Raw genomic sequence first — 13,664 nt, 5'->3', positions numbered from 1 at the left:
ATACTGAATCAGAAGCTCTAAAGGAAAGACCTGTTAATCTATGCATTCAATCAGCCTAGCAGACGATCCTTACAATCAGGTACTCTGGGAATGCTCAGATTTAGAGCAAGGGGGCAGTACCGGGTGAAGGCAAGGAAGGCCAGCCCACGCTGCAGCAATAACTAGGGCCTACGCCTACAAGTCCCATCCTTTCCCGCAACTGGAGACGCGAGCCCGGAGCCTGCCGGGAGATGTAGTTTCCACTCGCCAGACCTCTGCTTATAAGAGAGCGGGAGCTGCCTGCCGGAAGACCTCCCGCCCCACAATGCAAAGATCGGCGGTGACGTCATCCGTAGAGCGTCCGGGACGCGGCGGGCGGTTTCCGCCGCCTCCGGCAGCAGCTCAGCTACCTGAGAGACTGCTGCGGCCGCTGGGGACCCCGCCGCCGCCCCTTCCTCCTGCGTCCCCGCCGCCGCCGCCTTCTCCTTTTCAGGCCCCTCCGCCACCTCTCCACGACCTAGGCCCTCTGTTCTTGAGAGGAAGCCTTACTCGGGCCCCTTGGCGGGCCCGGCGCGCAGCCATGGCTGACGGCGGGGGCGGAGGGGGCACCGGCGCGGTGGGCGGCGGCGGCGCGGGCCCGGCCTCGGCGGGGGCGGCGGCGGGCGGCGGCGGGGCCGGCGGGGGCGGCGGCCCCATCAACCCGGCCTCACTGCCCCCGGGCGACCCGCAGCTCATCGCGCTCATCGTGGAGCAACTCAAGAGCCGGGGTCTATTTGACAGCTTCCGCCGGGACTGCCTGGCCGACGTGGACACCAAGGTCAGCGGAGGCGGCTTGGGCTCATGGAGGGCGGGCTGGGCGTGAGGCTGCTAGGGCTGCAGCTTCGCCTTTCCAAATACGAGAGAAAAACAAAAGGTACTTTTCAAATCTCAGCAGCGAGGAGACCGCTTGGGGCAGTATAGGAAGCTTTCTGAGGGATGTCCACGTGGGTTCGGCTCCCCGCCCCATCCTTGCTCTGTGCGGCTTAGCCCAACAGCACTCTAAACTTGGGGACCCAGTACCGGTTTTACAGCCTCGACCCTGTGTTTCCCAAGATGAGACTCCTTTAAGCACAACAGTAACAAATCTCAGTATGTTAAGAACACCGGAGAAAACCGGGTAAGTAAGCAGGAATGGTTTGAATGCACAAACATCAGCCTTTCTTCCTTTTCTCTAGCTCAGTGATTTGCAGGCTTGAGTATGCAGTTAATTAAGGTACATTTTCGTAGAACCGGCACCCTTATTTTGTATTTTATCATTGGTTGAAAGATTCTCTGTTAGATCCTAATGCCATAGGTCAACCGGCTAATACTGTTTCACTTGACCTTGCCTAGATTCATTTGTGTTCAGTGAAGTCACCGGTGTTAAGTGTCGAAGAGTAGTCGCTGAAATGTTTTTTTTTACTCCCTTTTCAGAAGTTTCTCTCACGAGACTGTGGTTGTAGACATAGAAGGCTCTCTTACTGAATGGGCTCCGCTGGGGAAGTGATTTCTCCTCTCTGAGCCCAACATGGAAATCTTTTGCCTACCTCACAGGAAGATTGTGAGCTTAAAACTAGGCCTTAAAGATAGGTTATCCATTAAACATTTATTGGTGAGGTTTCTGGACACAGGGTCAAGCATGTCACTATCCTGTCCTCAAAGTGTGTATTCTGGTGTAGAAAACTGAAGTGTAGACCAGACAATATGTATAGTAAGTATACTGTTATTCTCCAAGATTAAAAAACGCATGGAGCAGTTCTCTCCTTGAAATGAATTACTTAATTTTTCTTTTTCAACGTACGTATTGACAGAACTTTCACATTTTCCAGTCCTGGGTGCTCTCAGCTTCCCATCGCAAGTTCTCCACTATGTTTTCTTAGGTCTCACTAGGTTTTATGTGGCTTAACCGATGCAGTATACATTTGTTTTAGTCGGTATTGAGAATCTGTTGGGGTAGAGGGAATCAGAGCCTTCACCACTTAACACCCCCTTAGATGTTCTTTCTGGTTGTCATCAGGTTGCTTTAGCTCTTGAGGTAGTGTGTCTCCAGGCACATCCTTTGTTGCTTTAGTCCCACCGTTCTCACAGCGTGGTCCTTGGATCATCAGCATCACCTAAGAACTTGTTAGATTTGCGTATTGTTAGGCTCCACCCCAGACTGCAGATGTATGGAAGGGAATGTGTAACTGCTGATGTTTGTAATTTACTTTGCAATGCATCCAAAATATAAATAAGTAGAATAGATTGATAGGTTAAGGGAAAGTGATAGTGTAATAAAACGTTGGTGACAGGCACTGTAGATCTTTCACTTCATGAACTGACGGATTTTTCTATATTGTCAGGGTCTGTTAAGGTTAGAGTCTGGTTGGTGACGTTAGCTGTCCTTTGTCCGTTTCAGTAACCAGTCCTACCTAGAACTGGGTGAATCATTTTGAATAGTAAAAGAGACAGCGTCAGGATTGATGGTTAGGAGTGACAAATCTGACTCCTGTGAGCAAAGGGGGAGAATCTATTGCCTTGTGGGAATCTAAGGAAGGATAAAATTAAAAAAACTGCCAGAAGGGTAGGGCTGCATTTGGAACCAAGAATTCTCCACCAGGGCTATCTAACCCATGTCACTGCAGAGCAGAGTCATCCATTTGGTTACATCTTACAGCTTCTTCCTCTCAAAATGGCTCCAGGTAAAGGAAAAAAAAAAATCCCAGAAAATACCTGCATCGTCTAAACGTGGTTCAGGAAGCCACCCCTGTGGCCAGGAGAATGTGGCACCCGCTGCCCTATCCTTGTGAAGAAGGGAAGGTAATTACCAGGAAGAAGGGCTTGCTAGGTGGACAGTACATGGGGACCTGTGAATTTTGGTCCTCACCCATCTCCCTGCCTCTCTCTTTTCAGGTTTGGTGGAGAGTCTTTGTTTGTGAGTCATGGCCTTTGGGAAGAGCCCGCTCACAGAACTGAGGCCTCTTGAGTCCTTTGTCAGTGTCATACACCTGACTGTTAACAGACTTTTGCCAGAGCAACACTGCATAATAAACCAGACCTTTGGGGCTTATAATAAGCATTTGTTTGCATGCTGATGGGACTGCAAGTCAGCTCAAGTTCAGCTGGTCTGGATAGACTTGGTGGCTCAGCTATAGGCAACCTGGGCTTAGGTCCAAGCTGTGCTTGGGGAACATCTCTGCATGTGTAGTTTTCCTACCTCCCAGGCCCGAGGGACAGAGGTTGCAAAGAATAGACCCTCATAGGAGGTCACCAGAGCACCAGAGCCTTGCCAGATGGCACAACCACGTTAGGACTTCTTGTCAGCGACACAGTATTATCAAAGTGAAAGTCATTCAGCCGTGTCCAACTCTTTGTGACCCCATGGGCTATACAGTCCATGGAATTCTCCAGGCCAGAATACTGGAGTGGGTAGCCTTTCCCTTCTCCAGGGGGTCTTCCCAACCCAGGAATCAAACCAGGGTCTCCTGCATTGCAGGCAGATTCTTTACCAGTTGAGCTACCAGACACTTCATTGGCCAAAGAAAATCACACTGCTAAATGCAACATCAGTGAGTTGGCCACAGTGGGAGGAGAGAGGAGTGAAATGTGAAACGGCAATGCACACTGTTACACCTGGTTTGGACAGCAGCTGATGGTACCAGAAGGTCTTGGAGGCTCAGAATGTACCTTGTGTTCACATGCATTCCTTGTGTTCATCAAATTCCTTTCTGATTTTGTTCTCCTCATACTAGTTGGCTTTAGAGAGCAGTGCTGCCATTCAAGCTCCTTTGGGGACTGAAGTTTTGCTTCCTGTCAGCCTCTCCCAGTGTTCCATAGACTTTGACTTCAGTCTGTGGTTGTGAGGGCTGGGTGGCTTCATTTTACACAGAGGGCTTTCGTGGGCCCTTGCTTGTTGTTGAGGACACCCTATGAGGTAAATGGGGCAGTAATATTTGTTTTACAGATGGAAATAACTGAGACTCAGGTTGGTTGACTTGTTGAAAGTCACAGAGCTAGTAAGCAGTAGAACTGGGCTAGAACTCATTTCCTTTAATTTGGGAACAGCCTGGGTCTGACCTTGACTTTGCCACGTTTTAGCCTTGTAGGCAAGTTGTTCACTTTTTCTCAACCTAAATCCTTTAACATGAGTGCAGAAGAGAACTAATAAGACCACCCTCATAGAGTTATCTGAAAAGTAAGCAGGGCAGTAGAGCATCTGGCCTCACACCTACCTGCCAGGAGGCGCTAGTGGTGAAGAACCTGCCTGCCAGTGCAGGAGACATAAGAGGCAGAGGTTCAGTCCCTGGGTCGGGAAGGTCCCCTGGAGGAGGGCATGGCAGCCCACTCCAGCCTTCTTGCCTGGAGAATCCCATGGACAGAAGCGCCTGGCGGGCTGCAGTCACAGGGTTGCAAAGACTTGGACATAACTGAAGTGGCTTAGCACGCACACATGCATGCCCTAAAGCAGGCACACGTGCTGGTCATCAGTCCACGCTCTGCTGTGCTGTATGCTGACTTCATGGACACGCTGGGGTGTAATTAAGGACTTGAAGTTCTGCATTCCTATGAAAATCTGTGATCTGAATGGCAAATTTACTAAAGTTTGGTGCGTGTAACTTCTGACCTTGCCCCCCCCCCCCTTTTTTTTTAATATTTTAGCCAGCTTACCAAAACCTGAGGCAAAAAGTGGATAATTTTGTGTCAACACATCTGGACAAGCAGGAATGGAATCCCACGATGAACAAAAACCAATTGCGAAATGGTCTGAGGCAGAGTGTGGTTCAGTAAGTAAGCAGAATTGAAAGTGAAAAGGCAGTAACCGCAAGTGTAACTCACAAGGCCCGTGAAAGGCCCTGTTCGGTCAAGCGCATGGTCTGCAGCCCGCCAGGCTCCTCTGTGCATGGGGTATCCTAGCAGGAGTGCTGGCGTAGGCTGCCATTTCCTCCTCCGGGAGGTCTTCCCAACCCAGGAACTGAACTTGTGTCTACTGTGGCTTCTGCATTGGAAGGCAGATTCTTTACCACTGAGCCACCTGGGAAGCCCCAAGTGCATGGTACCTTCTAGCAAATAAGACGTAATACAGGTTGCAGCAGACCCCCACCCCCCAGTTAAGTTCAAGTAAGCAAAGAAAGTGAAGTCACTCAGTCGTGTCCGACTCTTTGCGACCCCATGGGCTGTAGCCTACCAGGTTCCTCTGTCCATGGGATTTTCCAGGCAATAGTCCTGGAGTGGATTGCCATTTCCTTCTCCAGGGGATCTTTCTGACCCAGAGATCGAACCTGGGTCTCCCGCATTGTAGACAGATGCTTTACTGTCTGAGCCACCAGGGAAGTCAAGAACTCAATTAAAACTCTTGATACCTATAGAGGCCTCCTGTGCACATCTCTACCAGGAAACTTATTCCAAATTGTAAGACATATTTCAGGCTCTTTGAAGTATTCAGTGTAGTATGAACATACACTGAAGCTCATACCGATATATCAGTGTTTGAGCCTTGGGCAAGAGCAGCTGGATCTTCTCACAAGCCAGTGTGAGTTACACAGATTTTCTGAATCCACATGACCCCTCTAAACTGTAATGGTAGTGTTCAAGAAGGCATGAGGTTTTATTAAAAGTATATTCTTCATAATAGCAAACTGAACCTCAGTTAATGAGGTGCTATTGATTGTGCATCCAAGTGACTTCTGCGTGTCACTGGGCACAAAAGTGGAGGTGGCTCATGAAATCTGGTGTCCTGAGATAAGCTTTTTCTTTTTTGTTCTTAATACCAGTGCTTATGTTCAGGTTTTCTTGATCCACTCACTCTCCTGGAATATCTAAAAGCTTGTGATGCTTTCCTCTTTAAAAAGAAAAATGGTGGGGAATTGTGCCAAGTGAAAAAAACCTAGTATCAAAAAGATATATGTTGTGTGATTTCACTTCCATAACATTCGTGAACTGACATGTAATTATAGAAATGGAAAATAGGTTAGTGATTGCTAGGGCTTAGGGTTGGAGGGATGTGAGTGTGGCTAGGAAAGGGTAGCTGGAAGAGGGTGGGATACAAGTGAGTAATTGTGATTCATGAGGTTTCTTATGATGAAATTGCACAGAGCCGTGTATCCAGACACACAAATGCAGCTATAACTGAGATGTAATTGAGGTCAAGTACCCATGCTGGTTTTCTGGAGTTTTTTGCCTGCCACCTGCCTTTTCGGAGGTGTTGTTGACATACAGCTTATTGGTTTCAGGTGTAATTAGTTTCAAGCATAATGATTCAATTCATGTATGTTTTGAAATGATCACCACAATAAGTAGTTAACATCCATCACCACATATGGTTACAGAATTTTCCCTGTTATGTTCCTGGCTTCAGGATTGTACTGTGGTTGTACACAGTACAAGCATTAGAGGTGTCTGGGTAAAGCGTTCATAGACCTCCCTATGTATTTCTTTGCAACTTTCTATGAATATATAATTTCAAAATAAAAAGTTTTGTAAAGTAGAAAAGAATGTTTATTAACATGCTGGCACTTTGAATATAGCTGATGAAATCTGAATCTTTGTAAATGTAACTAAAATTTATAAAAGTTCTCAAAGATAGGGAAGAAGCATGACTCCAGAAGATGTCCAGTGCCTTGTCACTCTGGATTCATTACCCATGGCCTGTGCCTCTGGTGAGCAGACTGGCACAGGAGTCCTTCAAAAAGAAGGGGACAGTGGCTGCCACTCACAAAGCAGCTGCTTCACGTCGGGCACTGGTCCTTATATGAGTTATTACTCAATCTCAGTTCAGTCGCTCAGTCATGTCCAAGTCTTTGCAGCCCCATGGACTGCAGCATGCCAGGCCTCCCTGTCCATCACCAACATCATGTCCATTGAGTCAATGATGCCATCCAACCATCTCATCCTCTGTCATCCCCTTCTCCCACCTTCAGTCTTTCCCAGCATCAGAGCCTTTTCAGATGATTCAGTTCTTCACGTCAGGTGACCAAAGTATTGGAGTTTTTGCTTCAGCATCAGTCTTTCCAATGAATATTCAGGACTGATTTCCTTTAGGATGGACTGGTTGGATCTCCTTGCAGGCCAAGGGACTCTCAAGAGTCTTCTCCAACACCACAGTTCAAAAGCATCATTCTTTGGCTCTCAGCTTTCTTCACAGTCCAACTCTCATATCCGTACATGACCACTGGAAAAACCATACCCTTGACTAGACAGACCTTTGTTGGCAAAGTAGTGTCTCTGCTTTTGAATACACTATCTAGGTTGGTCATAACTTCCCTTCCAAGGAGTAAGCGTCTTTTAATTTCATGGCTGCAGTCACCATCTGCAGTGATTTTGGAGTCTCCCAAAATAAAGTCTCTCACTGTTTCCGTTGTTTCCCCATCCATTTGCCATGAAGTGATGGGACCAGATGCCATGATCTTAGTTTTCTGAATGCTGAGTTTTAAGCTAACTTTTTCACTCTCCTCTTTCACTTCCATCAAGAGGCTCTTTAGTTCCTCTTCACTGTCTGCCGTAAGTGTAGTGTCACCTACATATCAGGTTATTGATATTTCTCCTGGCAATCTTGATTCCAGCTTGTGCTTCATCCAGCCCAGCGTTTCTCATGGTGTACTCTGCATATGAGTTATTGCTAGTCCTTAAAAAAAAACTATTTGACAGCTTAAGTAACAAATCAGATGAAACTTTTAACCCTACCTTCTAAAAGATTGGCAACCATATTAAGAAAATAAAGCACAAAATAATTTAAATATTTGAAAAGGTGCCAGTAATGGCGTGAAGACTGTCAGCATTACTGTTGATTTCTAATGTGTGTTGGTATCATCCTTGAGGTGTGCATGTGGCACTTCTCTTCATACACCTTTCATGTGAAATGTAGCACAGAAAAGTGCTTACGACAGAAATGCAGTGTAGCAAATAATTAGAGCATCCCTGTGGTCCCACCCAGGTTGAGAAATAGAACATTACCAGCACCCTCCAGACCCCACGCCCTACCCATCCCAGCCTCGCCTCCCGCCTTTCCCAGTACCTGTTCTCTCAGAAGTTGACCATACTCCTCACTTGCTGCTGATCCTGCTGCTAAGTGACTTAAGTCGTGTCTGACTCTGTGTGACCCCATAGATGGCAGCCCACCAGGCTTCCCCGTCCCTGAGATTCTCCAGGCAAGAACACTGGAGTGGGTTGCCATTTCCTTCTCCAGTGCATGAAAGTGAAAAGTGAAAGTGAAGTCGCTCAGTCGTGTCCGACTCTAGCGACCCCATGGACTGCAGCCTACCAGGCTCCTCCATCCAGGGATTTTCCAGTACTGGGGTGGGGTGCCATTGCCTTCTCCAACTCCTCACTTGGATGGTCCTTATTTCCTTGCCTTTCTTTTTTTTCATAGTTTTACCACCTACGTAATTATTCCTTGCTTTTCACTTTGATCAAGAATGTATTTAACCTGAAAACATGAATTTGGATGTCATACTGAGACATTTGTCTGTGATTCCTGCTAACATTTTGAATTTGAGGCAAATTCTAATGATGTTTTACAGTGAAGATTCACTCCTTAACCCTGCCAGTGCGACACTGCAGCCCTCAGCATTGGCTGGCCAGCCGCGCTGCTCAGGCCCAGACGCCGTATCCTAGTCTCCAGCCTGGAGGAACCTACATGATAGTTGTTTGTTTCATCTTCTGTTTTAGGCACCTGACAATACTTCTTACTTCCTCCTGGCACTTTTAAAATCTCCAGGAAAGGGAGCTGTACTCTTGGTATTTTGTTTTCCTTGGTCAGATTTTCACCTCCAGTAAAGACATCTGGTCCCATCACTTCATGGCAAATAGATGGGGAAACAGTGGAAACAGTGTCAGACTTTATTTTGGGGGGCTCCAAAATCACTGCAGATGGTGATTGCAGCCATGAAATTAAAAGACGCTTACTCCTTGGAAGGAAAGTTATGACCAACCTAGATAGCATATTCAAAAGCAGAGACATTACTTTGCCGACTAAGGTCCATCTAGTCAAGGCTATGGTTTTCCCTGTGGTCATGTATGGATGTGAGAGTTGGACTGTGAAGAAAGCTGAGAGCCAAAGAATGATGCTTTTGAACTGTGGTGTTGGAGAAGACTCTTGAGAGTCCCTTGGCCTGCAAGGAGATCCAACCAGTCCATCCTAAAGGAGATCAGTCCTGAGTGTTCATTGGAAGGAGTGATACTGAAGCTGAAACTCCAGTACTTTGGCCACCTCATCTGAAGAGCTGACTCATTGGAAAAGACCCTGATGCTGGGAGGGATTGGGGGCAGGAGGAGAAGGGGACAACAGAGGATGAGATGGCTGGATGGCATCACCGACCTGATGGACGTGAGTTTGAGTGGACTCCAGGAGTTGGTGATATACAGGGAAGCCTGGCGTGCTGCAATTCATGGGGTCTCAAAGAATCAGACACGACTGAGCGACAACTGAAACTGGAAAGAGACCTGGGAACCTGACGCAGGAAGCAAGGTGATGGAGGTCGGTAGCCCTTGGCTTGTGACTAAGGAGAGGTGGCTTTGCTTCCCCGCTGACCCAGGGGCTGCTGCTGGCCTCGGTGTTCCGTGGGCGCACACTGTCTACATCTAGGCTTCCTGTTGATAAGCTGTCCATCACCACTGGGTTTAGGGAGCACTTTATTGACTGCTCAGCCTAGCCAGTTCAGGGCCTGTTTCTCATCTCACTCATGGCTGCGTATGTGTGCTCGGTTGTCTCCTCGGCTGTGCTCTGACACACCATTTGCCCCGTTACATCAGGACCTATTTTTACCCAAGCAAAACCTTGAATGGCCTAAGAACTCAAGTCTAAAGGAAAGTAAGTAAAACCTGTCCACCACACTTGTGAATGGTATTTGAATATTTTAATCCTTTGAGGAGAACAATTCAGTTTGACCCTGCATGAACTATGTTCCAAACCCTTCAAATGTCATTGTTTCCTATGACCATAATCTTCCTTGCTACCCACCCCTAATGTTTGAATATAGACATTTGACTAATTTTTGTTCTATTTCAAAAAGCACTGGGGCTGTATTTTAGCCCCTTAGAAGCTTAGAAACAATCTATTTCTTGTCTGTTTACTTGTTTGCTTCCACGTTACCTTGTATGTAGCACAACTTGAAGGCCTTTGAATTGCTGAGGATGCTGTAAGCATTCCCAGCCCTGACTGGTTTGTGCTGTAACAGATTTAGGGTTTAGTAGCCAGGTTGCTCAGAGAAGGCGATGGCACCCCACTCCAGTACTGTTGCCTGAGAAATCCTATGGACGGAGGAGCCTAGTAGGCTGCAGTCCATGGGGTCGCTAAGAGTCAGACACGACTGAGCGACTTCACTTTCACTTTTCACTCTTATGCATGGGAGAAGGAAACGGCAACCCACTCCAGTGTTCTTGCCTGGAGAGTCCCAAGGACGGGGGAGCCTGGTGGACTGCCATCTGTGGGGTCGCACAGAGTCGGACACGACTGAAGCAACTTGGCAGCAACAGCAGCCAGGTTGCTGCTGGGGCCCACTTCTGCTTTGATGTGTGGAAGAATAGATATTGAGGGGAGTGGAGTCAAGTGGGAGGCCTGCTGGCTTTGCTGGATTGAGGTTTTCAAATCTCCCCATGGCGTCTATTCTTTCGACCGTCCTGTTACTGTTTGTCTTTGGGGGAGTTCTGTTTGGTTCTTTTGTACAAGGTTGCATTGAGAGTGGCTGAGATTGTGAACTAGGAATAATGAATTGCCCTCTAAAGGCATCATGGCTTGAACCCTGTGTGCTCAGTGCACCGTCCTTTGAAAGCACTCTCTCACGGGCCTGTACCTTGGACCAGGTGGATACTTCTTGCACTCTCCCATGACACTTGCAGGCTAAATAATGCAATAATCTGTTTGTCTTCTCAAGGTCAGGGATGTTAGAAGCTGGAGTGGACAGAATTATTTCCCAGGTGGTGGATCCCAAACTGAACCACATCTTCAGACCACAGATAGAACGAGCAATTCATGAGTTCCTGGCAGCCCAGAAAAAAGAAGCCGTGCCAGCACCGCCTCCAGAGCCTGAAAGCCAGGACCCTGCTGCTCCATCCCAAGATGCTTCCTAAGGTCAGTGTCCCGCCTTCTGTCCAGGAGCATTCACCTCCGGCTTATAGACACAGGAAGTGGATAGAAAAGGGATAAGCCATTACCAAGGTTCACATTTCTTATCTATTCAGAAAAGTGTTTACTGCAAATGGATTTCATTTTGTTGTGAGTAATTTTTTACTGAGAACTAATTAGTAGCCTCTTCCTATGTCAGTGAGTGTGATTTTCTGTGCCAGCAGAGCTGAACATTTAAGCCATGAATAGATGCTTCATTAAAAACCAGCTGGGATGCTTGGTATGCACACGCCAAATTCACATTAAAGTCTTGTGAAATTGCCTAAATGAGTCTCTCCCCCAGACGTTGAGTTAACTTGGGCTTACAATTTGAATATAAAACCAAGCAGTGCATTCTAAGTGCCTCCTCAGTGGCGCTCAGAATCCACTTTAAGTCCTCTTGGGTTTCCTTGTAGTATTTATTAAGCATTTCAGTTTACCACTGTCAGCTCCATGGGATTCTTCTGCTATGAGCACCCTTTTTTTCTTTTTCACATTTGAAATTTAGTTTTAAAAATCAGCTCTAGATGCACAAAACAATACTGTTTTCAGGGGTTGGTAAAGTTATCACAAGTAAGCCGTGGTGGACTCTCTCAGCCATTGCGGGTAACCATCACGGTGTGCCTTCCCCCCTCATTCTACGTTGGTGTTCTCTTTGAAAGAGTCTGTAAGATGTCTGTTATTTTTGATTAGTAAACTAAGCATCAGTGAGTGAACAAAGCAAGAACATCAGGCTCGCATGGGAAACTTATGAGACAAATTGTCCCTTTGTGCCTGTATTAGGAGAAAACCTCAGTTCCATTATGGAGTGTAAACATTCGCTTCAAGTTTTTCTTTCTAGCTTAATTCCTTTGGGAACATAAAATTAACATAACACAAAACTTACATTTTGATTTGATTATCTTTCTTTTTAGAATATGCCTGACATGTTTTGGAAGCTCCTTTGAATTAATGGTGAAGAACTGGATTCAGTTACATAAGAGTACAACTTCAGAATGAAGACAGGCCAAAGTCCTCACTGACTTCAGAATTCAATGTTGACTGTGGGGCGGTGTCCAGATAGAATAGGGAGCAAGTGGGGCTATAGAAAAGCTGACCATGTGGGCCCCCATATTGTGCTGCCATGCAGCTAGCCTGTCCAGGGGGTGACACCCAGTAGACACTACAGACATATTAAGAAACACTACATCACTTTGGGGTTTGTCCTGAAGCGAACCTTTGTACTTGAACTTAGAGACTGTGTATGGATTTTAGGGTTTGTGCTTGAGGATAATCAGAAGCTACAGTGAAGGAACATAACCAGCCCTAAAGATGCAGTTTCAAAGAATTGACAGTAAAGGTTAGCCAGGGGTGGTAGGGTTTTAACAATGCTTAGTTGATACTATCAATTTCTGAGAGTTGCAAATCAGAGTTTACAAGCCACTAGCATCAAATAGCTGTAAGGTTGCTGTGACCCTCTTGTAGGTGACTCTTTTTAGCTTCCATTTCCTTTGCCCTGCAAGAGGTGTCAAAACCCGGGAGCCTGGAATGCCTGAGAAGATGCAGACTTAAGTGTGAGGAAAGACATGCGCAGGCTCTCTATCCAGGGCTTCGGCCTGTCCCGCAAGGGCTAGTGAGCGGGGTGTGTTTATTTTATTCTCATGTTTGTGTTTTTTTAGAAAGTGAATAAAGGGACTTGAGTTTTGTAATTAGATCATTTGATACTCTGAAACTTCAGCTAACTCTTAGACCCCAGGTATGGAGCATAACCTTTCTCCTCCATCTGTGTACCATTCCTGTGCAAACACATGACCTGGTGGCAGTGAAGGGCTGGTGGGCACAACTTGGAACTACCATCGTCCTGCAGCTGGCGGGTATACGTAGAAGCGGTCCTCTCTTCCCCGGACCATTGCCAGTCCTCCTCTTTAGTTGAGGGCCGTGTTCTTGTTCCTGAACTTGCAGAAGTGTGCACCAGGGGATTTTAAACAACATGCAAAGTCTGATTCGGAAGTTCAGAAAGACCTGAAAGTTTCTGACAAGTTCCAAGTGATGCTTCCACTGCTGACCCAAGTCATTTTGCATCCCAAGCTTTGGATGATATCAAAATTTACTTCAAACTAAGAGTCTTTGGTCCTTAGTTGAGCCTTCTGGATATTGTTACTCAGACTTTAACCTGTTCCACCTTTACCATCAATAACAAGTTAGGACTGCACTTCTGTGTTTAGCAGGATGTTCGGGCAGCATATGCCCTTACTTTAACGCAAGCTAAGCACATGTTTAGAGCAGGTGGCAGTTACTTCTGCAGTGTGTTCTGCTTCCAGGTAGAGCAGGTTGTTGCCCTTTTCAGTCTAGGATTCAACAACCGGGTCCTCAGTGCCCAGAGACAAGCCCCTCCAGTCAGTCCCCTGCACTAAGAGGCAGATAAGGAAGGACTGCAGGCCTGTGCGCTGCAAGGAGGCCTCTCAGACTCGGACCCCGCTGGTCAGGACCACGGGCCTCCTTCCCAGGGAGGCCTCTGCTCCAGAAGGGAGGTCTCAACAGAGCCCCTCTCAACCCCGCCAACATTCTGCCCATCCACCACTGGCCTCAACCAGCTGACCGGGCAGTGTGA

General features: G+C 46.9%; 1 protein-coding gene across 1 annotated transcript; it reads left to right on the top strand.

The window, feature by feature from the left end:
- Positions 352–12,767, top strand: BOD1 (biorientation of chromosomes in cell division 1). Its single transcript, XM_018065661.1, has 4 exons — positions 352–796; positions 4,636–4,760; positions 10,845–11,041; positions 11,989–12,767. The coding sequence occupies exons 1-3, from the start codon at positions 560–562 to the stop codon at positions 11,038–11,040; spliced, it is 558 nt and encodes a 185-aa protein (XP_017921150.1). The 5' UTR covers positions 352–559; the 3' UTR covers position 11,041; positions 11,989–12,767.

The sequence above is a fragment of the Capra hircus genome, chromosome 20, assembly GCF_001704415.2.
Source record: "Capra hircus breed San Clemente chromosome 20, ASM170441v1, whole genome shotgun sequence".
NCBI lineage: Eukaryota > Metazoa > Chordata > Mammalia > Artiodactyla > Bovidae > Capra > Capra hircus.
Note: the sequence above shows the minus strand (reverse complement) of the source record. Positions and strands in the feature narration are given on the sequence as shown.

Bases quoted from the DNA above. Each gene is read 5' to 3' on its own strand.
- BOD1 (XM_018065661.1), top strand. From the start codon at position 560: ATGGCTGACGGCGGGGGCGGAGGGGGCACCGGCGCGGTGGGCGGCGGC. The intron at 797-4,635 runs GTCAGCGGAGGC...TTAATATTTTAG, and splicing joins TGGCCGACGTGGACACCAAG to CCAGCTTACCAAAACCTGAG. The intron at 4,761-10,844 runs GTAAGTAAGCAG...TGTCTTCTCAAG, and splicing joins CTGAGGCAGAGTGTGGTTCA to GTCAGGGATGTTAGAAGCTG.